The sequence below is a fragment of the Armigeres subalbatus genome, chromosome 2, assembly GCF_024139115.2.
Source record: "Armigeres subalbatus isolate Guangzhou_Male chromosome 2, GZ_Asu_2, whole genome shotgun sequence".
Taxonomy (NCBI): Eukaryota; Metazoa; Arthropoda; class Insecta; order Diptera; family Culicidae; genus Armigeres; species Armigeres subalbatus.
The window spans coordinates 2,699,116-2,721,660 of NC_085140.1; the positions used below are offsets into that span (position 1 = coordinate 2,699,116).

Genomic DNA, 22,545 nt, shown 5'->3' on the forward strand with positions numbered 1-22,545 from the left:
GATTGCAATAAAACTGGGCCAACTGACTGTAACATGGTTATACAGAAATCTACAGGAGGTTGTGGAAACTGCGAGGACTGCATGGAAGGTTTTGAGATTAGGTCTTGAAGAACGCTATAAAACTCTGATACAACCTCAATTGTTACTTGGGACCTGTAGCAGGGTCTCTGAACGAAGTAGAGGGGTTAATAGAGAAGTGAGACTTATTTATTGGGTTGGAGCTTCTGGAATGCCCAGGAATAACTAGCGGTTATCGGAATCTTTTTAAGGCGATTTTTTCTATATTAACAACACATTCGTTGAGTACCCACTTAAACTTATTGCCCAGGAGAGAAAGTCCGGGTGTCTGTCGGGGTAAAGAAGTGCGTCCCGATAACACCATCAAGGAAACGCTTGCCTTCCACGGCTTCCTCCGGAGATACAGCGAATTCATACTTTGTGCATGACTGATTGCTGTTAGGGGGAAAGATAGTCCCCATTTCGTCCATCCGTGGATGCCGGAAGGTGTTTCCCAGTTCCAATTAGGAAGCAACGCATTGGGGGAAAACCTGAGAATCGAAGGTTCTTCTTAGTTTTATCGTCCTCTGGGTGCTGGGGTCTACTCTGTCGTGCCGCTGAAGTCTTCGCGTCCGAGCTACCATAGCCTAGGACACTACCCTCTGCTTTTTTATCAACAGCTTTTCTCGGGCGCTGGAGTCAGTTCCGGTCGAAAGAAACAAAAGGCTGAAAGACTCAAAAGGTCGAAAGAGACAAAAGATCTTAAAGGACTTCCTTTATCCTTTTTCATTCTTCTTTCTCTCTTCTTTCTTTTTCCTTTTTCTTTCCTTTTCTTCCTTATTTCTGTTTTTATTCTACTTTTTTCTCTTCTTTCTGCTTTCTTTTTTCTTCTTCATTCTAGCTTCCCCGTGTCGTGACCTAGACGAGGTTTCTAGACTCGTCCGTTCGACGCAACAATACTCAGCAAACTGATTAGCACTTCGTTTTTTGACACGATCATTCCGAAATGTTTTCGTGGTAGATTGAATCAATATGTCTTAAAACCAAGGTAGCTCGCTACACATTAAAAATAAACACACAACAAAAGAGTATACTATAATAAGAAATTTACTGATTGCTAATATCACAATGCAGTAGAGTGGACCACTTTTTTCGATATTTTATAGACCTGATCTTATCTACTACATTCTTCTCCTCCTCTACTCTCCGATGTGTAATAGACGTAAAATGACTTTATAGCTATATATTGTTAGTCCTTGAATCCTTTTCTTTTTTTTGTTAAATAAATAACAATTTTAAAATCCAATCCAATAAAAATCCAATTCAAATCTAATCCAAATCCAATCTAAATCCAATCTAAATCCAATCCAATCCAAATCCAATCCAAATCCAATCCAAATCTAATCCAAATCCAATCCAAATCCAATCCAAATCCAATCCAAATCCAATCCAAATCCAATCCAATCCGAATCCAATCTAAACCCAATCCAAATCCAATCCGAACACAATCCAAATCCAATACAAATCCAATCCAAATCCAAATCCAATTCAATCCAAATCCAATCGAAAATCAATCCAAATCCAATTCAAATCCAATCCAATCCAATCTAATCCAATCCAAATCCAATCCAATCCAATTCAAATCCAATCCAAATCCAATCCAAATCCAATCAAAAACCAATCCAAATCCAATCAAAAACCAATCCAAATCCAATTAAATCCAAATCAAATCCAAATCCAATCCCATCCAAATCCAATCCAAATCCAATCCATATCCAATCCAATCCAAATTCAATCCAAATCCAATCCAATTCCAATCCAGATCCAATCCAAATCCAATCCAAATCTAATCCAAATCCAATCCAAATCTAATCCAATTCCAATCCAAATGCAATCCAATTCCAATTTAATCCAAATCCAATCCAAATCCAATCCAATCCAAATCCAATCCAAATCTAATCCAAATCCAATCCAAATCCAATCCAAATCCAATTCAAATCCAATCCAATCCAAATCCAATCCAAATCCAATTCAAATCCAATCAAAAACCAATCCAAATCCAATCCAATCCAAATCCAATCAAAACCCAATCCAAATCCAATCCAATCCAAATCCAATCCAAATCCAATTCAAATCCAATCAAAAACCAATCCAAATCCAATCCAATCCAAATCCAATCAAAATCCAATCCATATCCAATTCAATCCAAATCCAATCCAATTCCAACCCAAATCCAATCCAAATCTAATCCAATTCCAATCCAAATCTAATCCAAATCCAATCCAAATCCAATCCAAATCCAATCCAAATCCAATCCAAATCCAATCCAAATCCAATCCAATCCAATTCCAAACCAATCCAAACCAATCCAAACCAATCCAAACCAATCCAAACCAATCCAAACCAATCCAAACCAATCCAAACCAATCCAAATCAATCCAAACCAATCCAAACCAATCCAAATCCAATCCAAACCAATCCAAACCAATCCAAACCAATCCAAACCAATCCAAACCAACCAAACCAATCCAAATCCGATCCAAATCCAATCCAAATCCAATCCAAATCCAATTTAATCCAAATCCAATCCAAATCCAATCCAAATCCAATCCAAATCCATATCCAATTCAATCCAAATCCAATCCAATTCCAATCCAAATCCAATCCAAATCTAATCCAAATCCAATCCATATCTAATCAAAATCCAATCCAAATCCAATCCAAATCCAATCCAAATCCAATCCAATCCAAATCCAATCCAAATCCAATCCAAATCCAATCTAAATCCAATACGAATCCAAAACAATACAAATCCAATTCAAGTTTAATACAAATCCAACTCAAATTAAAGTCCAATCCAAATCCATTCCAAATCTAATTCAAATTAAATCAAATCCAATCCAAATTCAACCTTCACACAATTCATACCCAATTCAAAACCAATCTAATTTCAAAACAAATCAAATTCCTCAAAATTCTATCAAATTTAACATAAACCTCATCACCATCGAATCCAAATCCGAAGCCATTTCAATCCAATCTAAACACTATCCAAACTTTATCCAAAATAAATCCAAACGCAATCAAAATTTAATCCAAATTCAATCCGAATCCATTCCAATCTCCAAATGCCTATTCTTATTGCGATTCCCATATTCATTCTTCAAATTTAAAAATTAAACAATTCCAATCTACTGTTACCTTCGACTCTTCGAGTTTGCTTCCAGTTTTCCAAACGGTTATACGGTCTCTGAAACACATCTTCAAATCTAGAAACTTTTTTCAAATGGAAGTTCAGTAAACAAAATATTTGAAACCTAATTCCAAAACCGCTATTTTCATCGAATCTTAAAATATCGTTTCAAAGTTTTGTTTTTGCTTCAATCAAACATGTTTCCTTTCCGATTCAATTCAAACTGAACCTATTTTATACAGTTCTTTTTTCAACTTGTCTTCGTTTTGTTTTTTTTTTTTGCTTTTCCGTCGAGTGGCCTAGCGGAGACACACTTTTATAAACTTTCCATATTTTTTTTTACTTTTTTTGTGTTTTTTTTAGCATGATCTTTTTTAGCTCAATTTGTCACCCGGCCTACTCGTCTGCCCTTCCGTCAGGGAGCCTACCGGGGACGCTAGCATTTTTCGGTTATTTTTTCTTTGTGCTATCTCTTTTGCACTTTTTTTCGTCTCCCGGCCTACTCCTCTGCCCTTCCGTCAGGGAGCCTACCGGAGACGCTAGCTTTCATCATTTGCATTCTTTTTTTTTGCACTTTTTCTTTGTCACCCGGCCTACTCCTCTGCCCTTCCGTCAGGGAGCCTACCGGAGACGCTAGCTTTAATCATTTTCATTCTTTTTTGCTATCTTGTTTTGCTCTTTTTCTTTGTCGCCCGGCCTACTCCTCTGCCCTTCCGTCAGGGAGCCTACCGGGGACATTTTCCGTTTATTTTTTTTCGCTTTTTGGTTTTACATTTTTGTTATTCTATCTTGTTTTCTAGTATTTTCCTTTTTTTTTAGCTTACCGTTACTTGACCCCACTATTCACTATTCACATATTTTCATTGAGCACCACAATAAAATCAACAAAAAAACGGTTCAAAATCTACCGATTTTGTAGTCAAACGGGGCAAATATTAATACAGATAATCTTTTCGAAGTGTGGGCACAACATTTACGAAACTAGTTACATTTTACAATAATCTCATACATGTTGCTGTCTAACGCATTTCAAATGTGTTTAAAAATAAAGGCACGAATGACCAGAATGAGGCAACCCTATAACCAGAAACCGGCGGAGTGAAAAACTGTCGAAATGGCAACATATGAAAATGCATGAAATCGTGAAAACAATACTGGCATCACTTGAGCTTTTTGCTTGCTTCTTATGGATGCAAAATGTAAACAAGTCGAATTGGAACCACTTTTGACGGGTCGGTTGAAAACAAGATGGCGTCTTCGCCGATCTCTTATTGTAGTATTTCTACGAATGATGGGCCCAATGCCACATTCGCAAGATAAATTAGGAGTGAATGTATGGTTTATCTTGAGCACAAATATCACGATCTGTAATGAAAATATTCGCTTAATATAAACGTAGTAACAAAAACGATTTTTCGTGTGATTTTTTGTGTTGGGCTATTTTTCCAGATGAGTGCATTGGCATCATTCCCCTCTACAATGCATCAAACGCTCTTCAAGCTTCTCCAGGGCTTCCATTTGCCGACGAGGTCGAAGAACGATACGATTTGTGGACTGAGACAACGAGACTGGTGCACCCCACAAAAAATCGAAATAAAACAAGACAGAGTTTTAAATTCAGGTTTTCTTCAGTATTTACTTCGCCTTCAGTAATCAAATTCCTTGTAACCGGTAGTACTCTCTCCAGAAGTTGAACATACTCTCGTCAAAGCCGTTTACAAGATTCAATTCAACTGGTGCTTTTGGGTTATCAGAATTGCTGAACTCCAAAAACTGACAATCGTTTGGCTTACAGTATGGGCCGGATATCCTGTAGAGACAGTTAAGTAAATTAGTTTTCAACTTATCGACAAATTACATTTCTACGTTACCCATCATATGCCAGTTTGACGAAATAATCCACGAAACCCTTAGCCATGATCAACTCAGGTGATCCAATAGGGAAATCTGGTACCAACGCACTGTTGCGGAATAGATACAAAAGTTCATCGGAGTGACATACGCCAAAGTCGGTTCCAGTGTATGTATAAGCATACGATTGAGAGTATCGACCCAGGAAATTGAAGTAGTAAACGCTGATCGGCGCTTTCCTGGAGTTTTTCGAAGCATGATGTTGTTTAACACTCAGTGCTGTTGCATATGTGACGGTTGATTCTGTTAGGAGCTGTATTGAAAAAATATAGAAAAATCAAATCTGCATTTAATTAATTTAATGCATAGCTACTCACATCTTGGAGTTTCAGATAGTTATCCCTTGTCAACCACTGCTCATTTGTTCCGTCACTGAAGAAGCGCTCCTTCAACATCTGAGTACTTTTGTTATGTGCATCTCCCCCAGCCAGTCGAGGTATGAATCGCCGTGATTTTTCATTCAACTGCTCCAACAGTGTTACATTTGTGATGATGCCCAATGAATCCGCCGCACCATCGTTCGGTAGGAATCCGGTTACCCATGGAATTTGTTCATACTTTCCGGCTGCCCAGAGGGCCCTTGGCTCCTCTGACAAGAACGTCTCCTTCGTTACGTATTGCTCAGCGACGGGTTGGTACAGTCCTGTTGGATGCACGTGGAAATACTTGAGCCGATCGATACTTCTCCCCAGCTCATACGCATCGACCCCGCGCAGGGCATCTACCAGCGTATCGGTAGACATTTTGTAAGCATCAGCGATCCCAACTACAGCAGCCTGTCGCCTGGCCACTCTTGCCTGATCAATGTTGTAATTCCAATAAGCGAGTGCCGTTCCACTCATACTAACTGCCTTCGAGAACAAACCCCGACTCAGAGGGGACATCATGTGCAACTGTACTGCAGCGCCACCTGCACTCTGTCCTGCCAGAAGAACTCGTTTCGGGTCACCCCCGAAGCTTTGGATGTTGTTATGAACCCAGCGAAGCGCCATGCTTTGGTCTTTGAGTCCGTAGTTACCCGGAGAACAACTGTCATCGGTGGCGAGGAACCCAAACACTCCCAATCGGTATTGAATTACCACAACGATGACTTTTTGGGTGTCCATCAGCCGTTCAGGACCATACTCGGCGAACGAGGCCGATCCGGACGCGTAGCTTCCACCGTGAATGTAGAAGATAACAGGCAGTGGATCCGTGATGTACTACAAATAAGAAATAGAAATAGTATTTAGTATCAGTTTGGATACGAAATAGCTGTTTTAGACTCGATGAAGTGCCGGCTTGCATTAGTTGCGCAAAACCAGATTTGCTTTTTGAAGTAGGTTTTTGACTACATCAAAAAACATTTACATTCACAATCCTTGAAAAGATTCGTGCTTCAACATTGCATTAGCATTGCATTAGCATTGCATTAGCATTGCATTAGCATTGCATTAGCATTGCATTAGCATTGCATTAGCATTGCATTAGCATTGCATTAGCATTGCATTAGCATTGCATTAGCATTGCATTAGCATTGCATTAGCATTGCATTAGCATTGCATTAGCATTGCATTAGCATTGCATTAGCATTGCATTAGCATTGCATTAGCATTGCATTAGCATTGCATTAGCATTGCATTAGTTGCTCGGTAGCCCCCTTCCAAGGGGCTCGGTAGCCCCCTTCCAAGGGGCTCGGTAGCCCCCTTCCAAGGCTCTGCAGCCCCTCCAGGCTCGGCAGCCCCTTCCAAGGGGCTCTGCAGCCCCTTCAGGCTCGCAGCCCCTTCCAGGGCCTCGGCAGCCCCTTCCAGGCTCGGTAGCCCCTTCCAAGGGGCTCATGCAGCCCCTTCCAGGGGCTCCGGTAGCCCCCTTCCAAGGGGCTTGGTAGCCCCTTCCAAGGGGCTCGGTAGGCCCCTTCCAAGGGGCTCGGTAGCCCCCTTCCAAGGGGCTCGGTAGCCCCCTTCCAAGGGGCTCGGTAGCCCCCTTCCAAGGGGCTCGGTAGCCCCCTTCCAAGGGGCTCGGTAGCCCCCTTCCAAGGGGCTCGGTAGCCCCCTTCCAAGGGGCTCGGTAGCCCCCTTCCAAGCCTGCAGCCCCTTCCAAGGCTCTGTAGCCCCTTCCAAGGGGCTCTGGCAGCCCCTTCCAAGGCCTGGCAGCCCCTTCCAAGCTCGGTAGCCCCTTCCAGGCTCTAGCCCCTTCCAAGGGGCCTCAGTAGCCCCCTTCCAGGGGCCTGCAGCCCCTTCCAAGGGGCTCGGTAGCCCCCTTCCAAGGGCTCAGTGGCAGCCCCTTCCAAGGGGCTCAGTGGCCCCTTCAAGGGGCTCAGTGGCCCCTTCCAAGGGCTCAGTGGCCCCCTTCCAAGGGGCTCGGGGCCCCCTTCCAAGGGGCTCAGTGTAGCCCCTTCAAGGGGCTCAGTGGCCCCTTCCAAGGGGCCTCAGTGGCCCCCTTCCAAGGGGCCTCGGTGGCCCCTTCCAAGGGCTCAGTGGCCCCTTCCAAGGGGCTCAGTGGCCCCTTCCAAAGGGGCCTCAGTAGCCCCCTTCCAAGGGGCTCGGTAGCCCCCTTCCAAGGGGCTCAGTGGCCCCTTCCAGGGGCTCAGTGGCAGCCCCTTCAAGGGCTCAGTGGCCCCTTCCAAGGGGCTCAGTGGCCCCCTTCCAAGGGGCTCAGTGGCCCCTTCCAAGGGCTCAGTAGCCCCTTCCAGGGCTCAGTAGCCCCTTCCAGGGCTCAGTGGCCCCCTCCCAAGGGGCTCGGTAGCCCCCTTCCAAGGGGCTCGGTAGCCCCCTTCCAAGGGGCTCGGTAGCCCCCTTCCAAGGGGCTCGGTAGCCCCCTTCCAAGGGGCTCGGTAGCCCCCTTCCAAGGGGCTCGGTAGCCCCCTTCCAAGGGGCTCAGTGGCCCCTTCCAAGGGCTCAGTGGCCCCTTCCAAGGGGCTCAGTGGCCCCTTCCAGGGGCTCAGTAGCCCCTTCCAAGGGCTCAGTGGCCCCTTCCAAGGGGCTCGGTAGCCCCCTTCCAAGGGGCTCGGTAGCCCCCTTCCAAGGGGCTCGGTAGCCCCCTTCCAAGGGGCTCGGTAGCCCCCTTCCAAGGGGCTCGGTAGCCCCCTTCCAAGGGGCTCGGTAGCCCCCTTCCAAGGGCTCAGTGGCCCCTTCCAAGGGGCTCAGCCCCCCTTCCAAGGGGCTCAGTAGCCCCTTCCAAGGGGCTCAGTGGCCCCTTCCAAGGGCCTCAGTAGCCCCTTCCAAGGGGCTCAGTGGCCCCTTCCAAGGGCTCAGTGGCCCCTTCCAAGGCTCAGTAGCCCCCTTCAAGGGGCTCAGTGGCCCCCCTTCCAAGGGGCTCAGTAGCCCCTTCCAAGGGGCTCAGTGGCCCCCTTCAAGGGCTCAGTGGCCCCTTCCAAGGGCTCAGTGGCCCCCTTCCAAGGGGCCTCGGTAGCCCCCTTCCAAGGGGCTCGGTGGCCCCCTTCCAAGGGCTCAGTAGCCCCTTCAAGGGCTCGGTAGCCCCCTTCCAAGGGGCTCGGTAGCCCCCTTCCAAGGGGCTCGGTAGCCCCCTTCCAAGGGGCTCGGTAGCCCCCTTCCAAGGGGCTCGGTAGCCCCCTTCCAAGGGGCTCGGTGGCCCCTTCCCAAGGGGCTCGGTAGCCCCCTTCCAAGGGGCCTGGTGGCCCCTTCCAAGGCTCAGTGGCCCCTTCCAAGGGGCTCAGTGGCCCCTTCCAAGGGGCTCAGTGGCCCCTTCCAAGGGCTCAGTGGCCCCTTCCAGGGGCTCGGTGGCCCCTTCCAAGGGGCTCAGCCCCTTCCAAGGGCTCAGTAGCCCCTTTCAAGGGGCTCGGTAGCCCCCTTTCAAGGGGCTCGGTAGCCCCCTTTCAAGGGGCTCGGTAGCCTCCTTTTAAGGGGCTCGGTAGCCCCCTTTCAAGGGGCTTGGTAGCATTAGCATAGCATTAGCATAGCAATAGCATAGCATTAGCATAGCATTAGCATAGCATTAGCATAGCATTAGCATAGCATTAGCATAGCATTAGCATAGCATTAGCATAGCATTAGCATAGCATTGCATTGGCATAGCATTGGCATAGCATTAGCATGGCATTAGCATAGCATTGGCATGGCATTGGCATAGCATTGGCATGGCATTGGCATGGCATTGGCATGGCATTGGCATGGCGTTAGGCATAGCATTGGCATGGCATTAGCACAGCATTGGCATAGCATTAGCATAGCATTGGCATGGCATTGGCATGGCGTTAGCATGGCATTGGCATAGCATTGGCATGGCATTGGCATGGCATTGGCATACAGCATAGCGTTAGCATGGCATTGGCATGGCATTAGCAGCGTTGGCATGGCATTGGCATGGCATTGGCATAGCATGTTATGGCATTGGCAGCATTGGTAGCATGGCATGGCATTGGCACAGTTGGCGTAGCATTGGCACATAGCATTGGCATAGCATTAGCATAGCGTTGGCATAGCATTGGCATGGCGTTAGCATGGCATGGCATAGCATTGGCATAGCATCAGCATGGCATTGGCATAGCATCAGCATAGCATTAGCATAGCATTAGCATAGCATTAGCATAGCATTAGCATAGCATTAGCATAGCATTAGTATAGCATTAGCATAGCATTAGTATAGCATTAGCATAGCATTAGCATAGCATTAGCATAGCATTAGCATAGCATTAGCATAGCATTAGCATAGCATTAGCATAGCATTAGCATAGCATTAGCATAGCATTAGCATAGCATTAGCATAGCATTAGCATAGCATTAGCATAGCATTAGCATAGCATTAGCATAGCATTAGCATAGCATTAGCATAGCATTAGCATAGCATTAGCATAGCATTAGCATAGCATTAGCATAGCATTAGCATAGCATTAGGGACCATGGCCTGGGCTCATGTATTCCGGATCTTGGTCATTAGGTTTCTTTAATTGAGGCATCGTTCACTACAATCAGGCATCAGGTATCAGAACGGCTCAGGAGGCACGTTTTCCTCAATTTGGGAGATTTGTGCCATCGCCTGGCCTTTCTCATCGTTTTCCTGACGGAAAAGGAAGTGAAAAGGGGAAAAGGAAGAGAAAGTGAAATTGGAAAGGAGAATGGAACAGGTTTCTGGAGGAGGAGGATACAATCAATAATATATACATACTACGCATTTTGTAAAACGCAATGAAACGCGAAGCATAAAATATACTGGATAAGTCATACAATGCAAATGCATATGATATACCATTTATAGGACAGCCAATTATGTAGACTCACACGCATTAAGCTAGGGGCTAAAGAGAGATGTCACAAAAACATTGAGGACGTAACAATGGAAGAACGTCAAAGACGAAACACAGAGTGCACTGTGAAAAACGCATAATTCGAATCCATACAGGTGACAATTTGTTGGAAAACTAAGTAAAAAAAAAATTCATAACCTCACCCTTATTTAACCTCAAGTTGAGATTAAACAAGAGTAGCCGAAGCCGAACGTCAAAGACGAAACACAGAGTACACTGTGAAAAACGCATAATGCGAATCCATATAGGTGACAATTTGTTGAAAAACTAAGTAAAAAACCCCAACTTAATTCACCGAGTGGTGACACTGCCTTTCTCGCATTTAGCCAAGACACCAATCTTATATGGCGCTTACATAGTTCGATTCTATTTTCTTAATAACTTTTAAACGCAATGGTCGATCATTATCAAATTCAATAGTGATCAACCAGGGTTTGTCCCCCGTCGAATGCTACTTGTTGCGAGAAAATCGGATAAGAATCACTATATGAAAAAGTGGCTAATGTTTTTCGGTTTTCGTGTGCACACACACACACATACACACGGACAGACAGACATTTGTTCAGTTCGACGAGCTGAGTCGATTGGTATATTACATCATGGGTATCCGAGACTTCTATAAAAAGTTCGATTTTGAAGTGAAATGATAGCCTTTCGGTACAACTTTGTTGTAGGAGAAAGGCAAAAACATTTTCAAAACTCCACCCTTATTTAACCTCTAGTTGAGATTGAACAAGAGTAGCCAAAGCCGAACGTCAAAGACGAAACACAGAGTACACTGTGAAAAACGCATAATGCGAATCCATATAGGTGACAAACACAAAGTACATTGTAAAAAAACGCATATGCGAATCCATATAGGTGGCAATTTGTTGAAAACTAAGTAAAACACATATTCATAACCCCACTCTTATTTAACCTCACGTTGAGATTGAACAAGAGTAGCCAAAGCCGAACGTCAAAGACGCAAAGCAGAGTACATTGTGAAAAACGCATAATGCGAATCCATGAAGGTTTTCTTTCTTTTTTTTGGGCTCATGTACTCCGGATCTTGGTCATTAGGTTTCTTTAATTGAGGCATCGTTCACTCCAAGGTTCTGTGGTTAATTATGCGAAAGGTAAACTTGTCCAAGTTTATTTATATTCCAGGTGCGGAATTTCCAATTAAAATCCAAATCGTTGCCAATCGTTTGCGTAGCCACGGGGGTGGCTTTGGATATAACCACCCCCCCCCCCCCCAAGAGACAAAATTTTTAGAAGAAATTTTTTTTCGAATTTTTTTTTCAGAAACCCTACAAATAGAAAACATATTTTGATATCGGCTGTTGATTTCTGAATTATATGAACTGGTATTAAACTGATTACTTATTTCGTGTTCCAAAACCAATATCAAAATCAGTTTTCAATGTGCTCTCATCGACGGCAGAAATAGTTTTCAATCTGATGTTACAGTAGGATATTTCTGCTACACATTTTGTTATTTTAACCGTTAAAACGACCAAAAGGATATCATCCTGAGTTATCAACATTAGATTTCACAACAACAAAATTAGTTATCGATTTGCTCTCACGTTTTGCTCGGGTACTGAATTGGTAGATGGCCAGAATATCAATCGAATCTGGCGGTAGTTTGGTGGCACTGCACTGGTGGAATTGCTTGGACGAATTAAATTTAACTTTGAAGTAGATCAGTCGCTATCATTACTGAAATCCTTCGATACAGATTCTTGTATTCAGTATGCTGTTAGATAAGCGACGTCATTCCAACTACTCATCCTCGTTTAAAGCTTAACTAGTTTATATAGAACTAAAAGGAAAAATCATGCTCATCGAATATTCAACGTCTTCGCTCATACACGCTTTTGGTTTAATGGAATCGGAAATATCGCTGGTTCAATTGCGATTGTTTTCGGACCACAAATAGTTTATCTGCGTAAAATCAGTAGATTTGTCTCAAATTCATACAAACTCCCTATCACTCTGTGTTTTGTCTTTAGTGTATTGAAAAGTCCTACTAGGGCTTTCTTCCCAGAAGCATGTTTCTTGCTCCTTGTCATTTGCATTTTCTGTTCTTATCATTTTGTTTTTACTTCCTTATCCGTCAAATCCGGAGCCTACGTTCTGATACCTGTATCAGTTTTTAACAGCAAAAAGCTTTCGGGATGCTAGTCAAACGGTTGATTACGGAATCGTTGGTTATCGAGGAAATCATGTGATCGCTTGAATGTGCATCACTTTAAACCAGTGAGTTTGAGAATAATTTATAATCATAACCCATAGCGAAATTCTTGAATTCTGCGCTCTCCTAAGGCCTGGTGCCCTTGGTGGGGGCCAACCTGGCCAACCACATGCTACGGCGCTGGCTAAAAATCATCTTATGATCCCATTTTGATATCTTAGTTTGAAAATAATTTGTCTTTTAAATGTAATACAAATTTCCAAACATTGTAAAATTAGTGTAATTTTGGTAATTAACCCCATTGACCACCGTTTTCAGCAGATGTTTGCCCTTCGTGAAGCAAGATGGTGTGATTGGGCTGACCGTTGCCTGTTGTGGTGTGATTGGGCTGGCGATTCACAAAGTGTTCTATATTGTTATCATACTCTATGTGAAAAAAAAATCAGTATATTAGTCAAAATGACATTTTCCAACACATGAATTTAGATATCCATTCAGTCTTTTGAAGCTCTTGAAATAAACTTGAGAATCACAGAATATTTACGAATCTGATAATTAAATGCAGTTAAACACTTAGCACACTAAATTTGGATTCTCAGAATTGAACAGGCTGTTCGTTTCACTTACCAACCCCCACCCTTCCCTGTTTAAAATAAGACATCCGGCAGCCACAGGAAATCCAATAATACCTTTTTCCACATTTTTTAAGCACTGTTTAGTCGGCCTTGAAATTATTTAAATATTTTCGAAAAACTGTTCATTTATAAATTACGTTGAACAACCACTTTTGAAATTTTCATCAACGAACTGTTTAAATGCTTGGAGATCTTCAACTAACCTTGGGTCTATATACATTCAGATACAGACAATCTTCACTGCCCTCCACTAGCGATTGAGGCCTTGCATCGTTTTTCTGGACACATTTACTTCGTTCGTACGTTGCATCGTAGTTTCCGGTCCATGATTCCACTGGAACAGGATTCTAGAGACGATTTAAACTTTTACTCTTCTTTCAATTAATCACGAATGGACACACTCACTTTAAATCTTAGTTTCCCCAACGGTGGCCGTGCATATGGAACACCAAAGAACGCCTCAAACTGACCATTCTCCAGCCCATTCCTGGTGGCTCCTATTATGCACCCACTAGTGATGCATACAAGCGGCTTCGGTGGATATTTCGCGTACTCTGGAAATTCACTAATCGTCATGGATGACCCATTATTCGCGTTGACCGAAGCCTTCCCAACCGAGAATAGCGATATAACGACAAACACCACGTGCTTCACCGTCGGCGGTAGCATCTTCTCCTCACCACGCGTAGACCAAACGATGAGTAAAGGCTCGGGCTAAGGTTGGCGCCGTTTTTATCGGCGGCACGTCTCGCATCAATGGAGCTGAGCTTATGCACCTGCAAGGGTGTAACTCGGCGCGCCGGCGTCTTTAGGTGCAGTAATTACCAACAAGCATTTCAAGATAGTCTTGGCCGCAGGTCACTAATGTAATCGATCCAAAGTCTGCCGAATAGTTGCGTGCGCCGCTTGAAGAACAGCACTCACAAGCAGCGACAAGCGTCAGGAAGTCTGTCCGACAAGGTGTTAAAATTAATGTAGATGGTTGTTAATCACAGCATATACATTTAGTAATGATATAAAAAAGGAAATTTGTTTAAGCGAAATGTGCTGTTTTACATTTCCCTCTAAGCAATATATAAATGGAAGACTATTTATTGACTGCCATGTTTAATTTAGGTAGCTGAATTACAGAAAAAGCAGGCGAAAAATGCTCAGTCATCTATTACGGCACAATTTTTCAATGCGATTTAAGCAAACAAATGTCAAAGATTTAATGAAATTCTTTCAAATGGATGCGTGTCTATATAAGAGGGTAATAATATACAAGACAATATGGAACCCACCAGAAAATTATGGAGCTGTTGGAGCACGTGTTATCAAAGGTGACGATATGAGCTCTATAAAAAATATTAGAATACTGACAAATACTCCTTTCAGGTTAGTTCATTAGGCCTCGTACATTCAATACTTTTGACGATGGACAACGTCTTACCCTAAGGCAAGGGTGTCAAATCAGAATCTAAAATTGGGAACCGTCACGAAATCATGTAAAATTTTAAAAGTTAGTACAGCATTTATCTTTCGATGGATTTTGGAGATTTATATCTCAATCGACTCGGAAACTCTCCAGCAATTTGTCAGTTTCTTTGAAACTTTTGATTATTTACGATAAACTATTGAAAATTTCAATTCTTGCCACACCCAGTAAAAATATCATGCATTCCCAACACCGACTTCAGAATGATGTAAGCACATGTAAGTTACGGGTTCTTTGACCACCGTTTCATTTTCTCAGGGTATATTGTCGGCGTAGCACCAACTTACAATTCGGAAACTCTCCAGCTTCCACCAGGACCCTACCGAAGAAGAACCATGTTTCTGTACTCATCAAGGTGAACTATCCGGCCAACGCGAGCAATTCCAATCCTTCCACCGTTACAACCGCACAAGCGACTGACAACAGCAGCTGCGTCGGTTCAAGCTCCAGCACTGCCGGCTCCATTCTCCAGTGAATGGTCCCCGCTCCCTCCTCCTGGATTCCGCCGGCAGCAAGATGAGCTTCGGCTTCGAAGCTGGAAATCACGGTTCTACCAGATCTAAACTCTGGGCCTTTCCGTCATTTATAATGGCTACTAGGCTGGGTCTGCTAAACTGGAACGCTTGCTCGATCAAGATCCAAATCGTCGAGCACAGCAATTTCCTTCGGGAGAAGCAGATTGACGCAACTTTCATTACCGAAACCCACCTGAAGCCCGAGGTTAGTGCAACAATGCCAGGTTTTAGGCTGGTGAGGTTCGATCAAACAAGCACCAGAGGGGGAAGAATGGCAATCGCCTGCTGCCGGACTCCCGGAAGCTCAAAATCGTCGAAGCCGTTCTCAACACCTCCATCGGAGTCGTCACGTTCATGTCACACACAGGTCAAAGTCGACGACGGGTCGAAGGGATATAGTCAAGCTCACTCGGTGGCAGGGACAGTTCATCATCGCCGGAGACCTGAACGAAAAGCACCAATCGTGGGGCAACACGGTTTCAACGGTGCGTGGACGGGAACTTCGTCGTTTACCACATACATCCGGTGTCATCCGAACACGTCGACAAGCAGCAGCACATTATCTAGGAGGCGCTCACCCTAGCCCGCGAGCAGCATGTACCAAAGGCCCGGCAGGTAAGCAACACTCTAACCATTGACACAATCACCAAACATTTGATCCGTCTGCGAAATGTCACTCGCAGGTAGTACCAACGTACTGGATTGCCTGCGCTTAAGACCCGGTGCAATCGCATGACTAAAATTTTCCTGGCCAGAATGGTGGACCTCAGAAATAGTGATTTTTTCAAAAAGATCCGCGCTCTCTCATATTGTGCTAAGCCGTTCTACAAGCTAACCAAAATTCTAAATTCCAAGCCTCGGCCCATTCCACCTTTGATCCCATTTATTTAGTTAACATCTAAACAGATAACACTGAATCAACAATTTGACGCCACAATGCACGGTTCGAGGCCGCATCTCTCCATCCTCGGATACGCCCCACGCTCGCCAAGTCGTTTTGCACCTGATCTACCCACCTTACTCGCTGTGCTCCACGCCGTCTCGTACCTGCCGAATCGGAAGCGAACACCATCTTTGCAGGGTTGCTGTCCGGCATTCTTGCAACATGTCCTGCCCATCGTACCCTTCCGGCTTTAGCTACCTTCTGGATACTGGGTTCGCCGTAGAGTTGGGCGCCAAAGATGGTCCTAAGTACCCGTCTCTCGAATACTCTCGAATACGTGCTTGCAAGCCCTCCTCGAGCATTGTCCATGTTTCATGTCCGTAGAGGACAACCGGTCTTATTAGCGTCTTGTACATGACACATTTGGTGCGGTGGCGAATCTGTTTTGACCGCAGTTTCTTCTGGAGCCCGTAGTAGGCCCGACTTCCACAGATGATGCGCCTTCGTATTTCACGACTAACGTTGTTGTCAGCCGTTAGCAAGGATCCGAGTGTCGTAAACGGATGAAGAACTGTGCGCTTCTTCTCCTTCATCGAGTTCTTCTTCTATACGTTCATCCGGGAGCAGAAGAGCTCCGGATGAATCGTCTCCAGTGGAATATACTATTCCAAGTGTGGGCCCATGATCAGCCGAATGCTCAAGGGCATTGGCCGAATCATGACCGACTATTTCGGCGGAACCTCCACCAGCGGAATCGCTTGGATTAAACTCTATATTGCGTCCGTTACTGCCAGCTATACTTGTAAGACTGCCTGACTTTTTGTCCTGGCCACCTTTTCGCCACCTATTTTTGTTCCAAACTCTCCAACAGCCGAGAGTTTTTTTAATGGATCGTATCTCTTTCACGAACCATTTCCATATCTCTACACAACTTGGAGTGCGTTAGCATAACATTTATTTTATTTTTCTGGGGCACGTTCTGTGAAGAAGTATCATTTTCAGGAGTAACATTTGGAAAGGAACTATACATAGCTTTGCCATTAATTTATTTATTTATTATTTCTTTTAATATTTATTCATTTGGATCATAATAACTTTCGCATGATACTATTCCACACCGAGGTAGACGAATTCCTCGACCACCTCGAAGGTATCCCCGTCTATCGTAACACTGCTTCCCAGGCGGGCCCTGTCGCGCTCGGTTCCGCCCACAAGCATGTTCTTTGTCTTTGACGCATTCACCACCAGTCCAACTTTTGTTGCTTCACGTTTCAGGCGGGTGTACAGTTCTGCCACCTTTGCAAATGTTCGTCCGACAATGTCCATGTCATCCGCGAAGCAAATAAATTGACTGGATCTGTTGAAAATCGTACCCCGGCTGTTACACCCGGCTCTCCGCATGACACCTTCTAGCGCAATGTTGAACAACAGGCAAGAAAGTCCATCACCTTGTCTTAGTCCCCGGCGCGATTCGAACGAAATGGAGTGTTCGCCCGAAATCTTCACACAGTTTTGCACACCATCCACCGTTGCTTTGATCAGTCTGGTAAGCTTCCCAGGGAAGCTGTTCTCGTCCATAATTTTCCATAGCTCTACGCGGTCTATACTGTCGTATGCCGCCTTGAAATCAACGAACAAATGGAGCGTTGGGACCTGGTATTCACGGCATTTTTGAAGGATTTGCCGTACAGTAAAGATCTGGTCCGTTGTCGAGCGGCCGTCAACGAAACCGGCTTGATAACTTCCCACGAACTCGTTCACGAATGGTGGCAGACGACGGAAGATGATCTGATCTTAATGACCACTTTGTAGGCGGCATTAAGGATAGTGATCGCTCGAAAGCTCTCACACTCCAGTTTGTCGCCTTTCTTGTAGATGGGGCATATAACCCCTTCCTTCCACTCCTCCGGTAGCTGTTCGGTTTCCCAGATTCTGACTATCAGTTTGTGCAGGCAAGTGGCCAGCTTTTCCGGGGCCATCTTGATGAGCTCAGCTCCAATACCATCCTTACCACTGCTTTATTGGTCTTTAGCTGTTGAATGGCATCCTTAACTTCCCTCAAGGTGGGGGCTGCCTGTACTCTCAGCGCCATTCAGATGTTCCTCGTAGTGCTGATTCCACCTTTCGATCACCACACGTTCGTCCGTCAAGATGCTCCCATCCTTATCCCGGCACATTTCGGCTCGCGGCACGAAGCCTTTGCGGGATGCGTTGAGCTTCTGATAGAACTTGCGTGTATCTTGAGAACGGCACAGCAGTTCCATCTCCTCGCACTCCGCTTCTTCCAGGCGGCGTTTCTTCTCCTGAAAAAGGCTGGTCTGCTGTCTCCGCTTCCGTCTATAACGTTCCACGTTCTGCCGGGTACCTTGCTGCAGCGCGACCGCCCGCGCTGCGTCCTTCTCCAGAATCTGTCGGCACTCTTCGTCGAACCAATCGTTCCGTCGACTTCGACCCATATACCCGACGTTGTTCTCCGCTGCGTCGTTAATGGCTGCTTTGACTGTACTCCAGCAGTCCTCAAGAGGGGCCCCATCGAGCTCACCCTCTTCCGGCAACGCTGCCTCGAGATGCTGCGCGTATGCAGTGGCGACATCAGGTTGCTTCAGTCGCTCTAGGTCGTACCGCGGCGGTCGTCGGTACCGAACATTGTTGATGACGGATATTTTTGGGCACAGTTTAACCATCACCAGATAGTGGTCAGAGTCGATGTTAGCGCCACGATATGTCCTGACGTCGATAATGTCGGAGAAGTGCCGTCCATCAATCAGAACGTGGTCGATTTGTGATTCTGTCTGCAGTGGTGATCTCCAGGTGTACCGATACGGGAGGCTGTGTTGGAAGTAGGTGATGCGAATGGCCATATTCTTGGAGGCGGCGAAATCAATTAGTCGTAGGCCGTTTTCGTTCGTCAGCCGGTGAGTGCTGAACTTTCCAATAGTCGGTCTAAACTCCTCCTCTTGGCCAACCTGAGCGTTCAAATCTCCTATGATGATTTTGACGTCGTGGCTTGGGCAGCTGTCGTACTCACGTTCCAGCTGCGCGTAGAATGCGTCCTTATCATCATCAGTGCTTCCGGAGTGTGGGTTATGGACGTTGATTATGCTGAAGTTGAAGAACCGGCCTTTGATCCTCAACCTGCACATTCTTTCATTGATCGGCCACCACCCGATCACGCGCCTTTGCATATCGCCCATCACTATGAAAGCTGTTCCCAGCTCGTGTGTGTTGCCGCAGCTCTGGTAGATGGTATGATTACCACTAAATGTTCGCACCATTGATCCCTTCCAACAAACCTCCTGCAGCGCTACGATGCCGAATCCACGGTCCTTGAGCACATCGGCGAGTATGCGTGTGCTCCCGATGAAGTTGAGAGATTTGCAGTTCCACGAACCGAGTTTCCAATCGCTAGTCCTTTTTCGTCGCAGTGGTCTTCGCCGATGGTTCCGGTCCGTACTCTCTTGTTGATTGTTCGTTGCTTATGATTTTTTAAAGGCTTGCTTGCAGGGCCTGACACCAAACCCCCTAAACTTCCGGGGGACCATTCTCCCTTATTTCCGGTGGACCATGGTGCCTCGCTGGCACTCGGACGATGATCAGCCGCCCCTAACATGGAGAACAGACGCTGTTGTGAGCCGATCCTGACATGGAGAACAGACGCTCAATAAGATTTGCACCTCCGGAGAAGAGCAAACCCCCCCTTTCCTGTCAGCATACGACCATAGTTCCCACCGGGGTTGGCTACCCGATCTTCCCTAAGGTTGCTTGTATCCCGGCCAGCACCGCGGGAAGGTAGGGATAGGAGTTGCTAGTTAAGAGGCTAAGGACCACGAGATGGGGTCTATTTTATTCATTCAGGTACGCTGAGTACCAATGGTACGCTTTATCCAGCATTTGCCGTGCCCACCTTTGATCCCATTATGGCTTTAAGGATCGCTTGATAACTTCTGCAGAGAAGGTCGCCGAAATAGGCCGTCACTTAGTCATCTCACACAACCTTGGACAGAACATCATCAGTCCACACGAAGCAGCCATTAACGAGCATGCTAACAATATCCATCTTATTCCCAAAAACTTCTCGGAGGAGTTGGATATCTCGGCTGGCGAATTGACGGCCTATAACAAATAATCGAAAAACATTATTATTATTATTATCTTTATTAGTGAGGTTTTCGGCCCTGGGCCGGTTCACCTCGCTTGATAAACATGAAGCCCAGGCTTCGACAGCCTTCTGAATCTCGTGATCAAACATATGAGTGTTTTTCTTCTAGCACCTTTGGCTGATCTTTAATCAGTGTCTTTGTCTCAGCTATTTCCCATCGTCCTGGAAGTCAGCCAAAGTCTTCTCCATTCGGAAACCTGGAAAAGATCCTTCTTCTCCGAAAAGTTATCGCCCCACCAGCCTTCTCTCAGGATTATCCAAATTGTTTGAGAAAGCGATTCACAGCCGGTTACTTGAGTCTGCCGAGTCTCAAAAACATCCACCATGGCCTTACTCGATGTCGAGAAGGCATTCCACAATGTATGGCATGGTGGCCTGGTGTACAAACTACGATGCTAGGTCATTAGGCCGAATGGTCATTAGGCCGAATGGTCATTAGACCTAATGATCATTAGGCCGAATGGTCATTATGCCGAATGAGAACTGGGGAGTGATAAGTGAAGAAGAAGTAGAACGGAATAAGAAAAAAGGAAAAACGAAGAAGGAAGAAGAAAGAAAGAAGGAAGACGGAGAAAGAAGGAAGCAAACGGAATAAAGAAGAAAGAAGAAGGAAGAAGGAAGAGGGAAGAAGTAATAAGTAAGAAAGAAGAAGGAAGAAGCAAGAAGGAAAAAGGATGTAGCAAAACGGAAGAAGGAAGAATAAAGAAGGAAGAAGGAAGAAAAAAGAAGGAAGATGGAAGAAGGAAGACGGAAGAAGGAAGAAGGAAGCAGGAAGGAGGAAGAAGGAAAACGGAAGACGGAAGAAGAAAGAAGGAAGAAAGAAGAAGGATAAGAGAAGAAGGAAGAAGGAAGAAAGATGAAGAAAGAAGGAAGGAGGAAGAAGTAAGAAGAGAAAGAAGGAGAAAGAAAAAGGAAGAAGAAGAAAATGAAGGAGAAGGCTGAGGGAAGGAGTAAGAAAGAAAAAATAAGAAGGAAGAAGAAATAAAGAAGGAAGAAGGCAGAAGGAAAAGGAAGAATGTGGAAGAAAAAAGCCTGAGGGAAGGAGGAAGAAGGAAGAAAGAAGAAGGGAGGAGAAAGAAGGAATGAAGAATAAGGAAGAAGGAAGAAGGTAGAAAAGAGAAAAAGCGAAGAAGGAAAAAAGAAGAAGAAAGAAGGAGGAAAAAAAGGAATAATTGAGAAGAAAAAAGATAAAAAGAAGAAACAAGAAGACAGAAAGAAGCAACAGAAAGAAAGAAAAAGAAGAAGTGTAAAAAGAAGAAGGAAGAAAGAAGAAGGGAGACAAAAAAAGTAAAAAAGAAAAAGAAAGCAGAAAGAAGAAGGGTGGGGGAAAAAGAAGAAAGAATAGGAATAAGGGAGAAGAAAGAAGGAAGAGGAAGAAGGAAAAAGGAAGAACAGAGAAAGAAGAAGAATCAGGAAAGAAAGAAAGAAGAAGAATGCAGAAAGCAGAAGGGAGAAGGATTAAGTAACAAAGAAGAAGGAAGAGTGAAAAAGAAAAAAAAGGAAGAAGAAGGAAAATGAAGACAGATAGAAGAAGGAAGATGCAAGAAGGGAGAAGGAAGAAGGGGTAAGGTGAAGAAAGAACTTCTCATTTTTCACTTTTTGCTAATTCGGCCTAATGGCCTGACACCCAAAACTACAACGCAACAATCTTCGCAGCTACTTGGTGACCAAACCATCAACAATTACGAGTCTACCACAATAGATCAAGTAACTGGTCGCAGTCGTGAATAAAAGGAGAATAAAAAGAGTAGTTATAGTTACAAAATACTAATCACAAAAATAAAGTGTCTATTTTCGTGATAGAAACAAGCCGCCGACTGATATTTTTTTCGATTTTTGCTTTGAAATATCATTCGAAAGCAACTTACACGTACCTTCTTCAAATCTTTCTCACCTTTGCTACCTTATCAATCCCCACTGTGCTAACATTCGAGAAGAAGAGTACTTCCTATCGAAACTTACACCCAACCAACGGGTGCCAGATTTTCTCACGAGTTTGGCATATATACAGAATGTTCAGAGTAAAGTTCAAGTAAGTACAATCCAAGCAATGTTATTCAATTGTGTAAAAATCTAGAAATTTCGCATCTTCTAAGATGTAGTACAGAGTTGAGGGATATCTTGCACCCGCTGATTGAGTGTACAGTGTTGAAAAGCATGAGAAGAAATGTTCACGATTGTTTTTCGGGTAGCGTACACAAATTACGCCACATTATAGTCTGTAGAAGATGAATCTCAAGAGTACATACAGAAAAAAGTAAAAGGCATTGTATTGATAATCATCAATGGTGTGACGGACCTGATGTTTAATCCTCCAACCGATAACAACTGAGCCTCACTCGAATAAACAGAAA

General features: G+C 44.7%; 2 protein-coding genes across 2 annotated transcripts in view; one reads left to right on the forward strand and one right to left on the reverse strand.

The window, feature by feature from the left end:
* LOC134208798 (uncharacterized) overlaps nt 1–22,545 on the forward strand; it is an 83,594-nt gene that overhangs the window by 11,651 nt on the left and 49,398 nt on the right. Inside the window, exon 6 of the mRNA XM_062684746.1 lies at nt 5,727–6,295. Within this exon, the coding sequence (XP_062540730.1) occupies nt 5,727–6,295 (569 nt within the window). The remainder of the gene's footprint in view (nt 1–5,726; nt 6,296–22,545) is intronic.
* LOC134217469 (juvenile hormone esterase-like) lies at nt 4,735–13,863 on the reverse strand. The gene is made up of 5 exons (XM_062696241.1): nt 13,563–13,863; nt 13,361–13,504; nt 5,419–6,303; nt 5,062–5,354; nt 4,735–5,000 (listed from the first exon to the last, which is right to left on the reverse strand). The coding sequence occupies exons 1-5, from the start codon at nt 13,824–13,826 to the stop codon at nt 4,844–4,846; spliced, it is 1,743 nt and encodes a 580-aa protein (XP_062552225.1). The 5' UTR covers nt 13,827–13,863; the 3' UTR covers nt 4,735–4,843.

Bases quoted from the DNA above. Each gene is read 5' to 3' on its own strand.
- LOC134217469 (XM_062696241.1), bottom strand. From the start codon at position 13,826: ATGCTACCGCCGACGGTGAAGCACGTGGTGTTTGTCGTTATATCGCTA. The intron at 6,304-13,360 runs GTTAGTTGAAGA...TCTTATTTGTAG, and splicing joins TGAATGTATATAGACCCAAG to TACATCACGGATCCACTGCC. The intron at 5,001-5,061 runs GTAACGTAGAAA...CTGTCTCTACAG, and splicing joins GTCAAACTGGCATATGATGG to GATATCCGGCCCATACTGTA.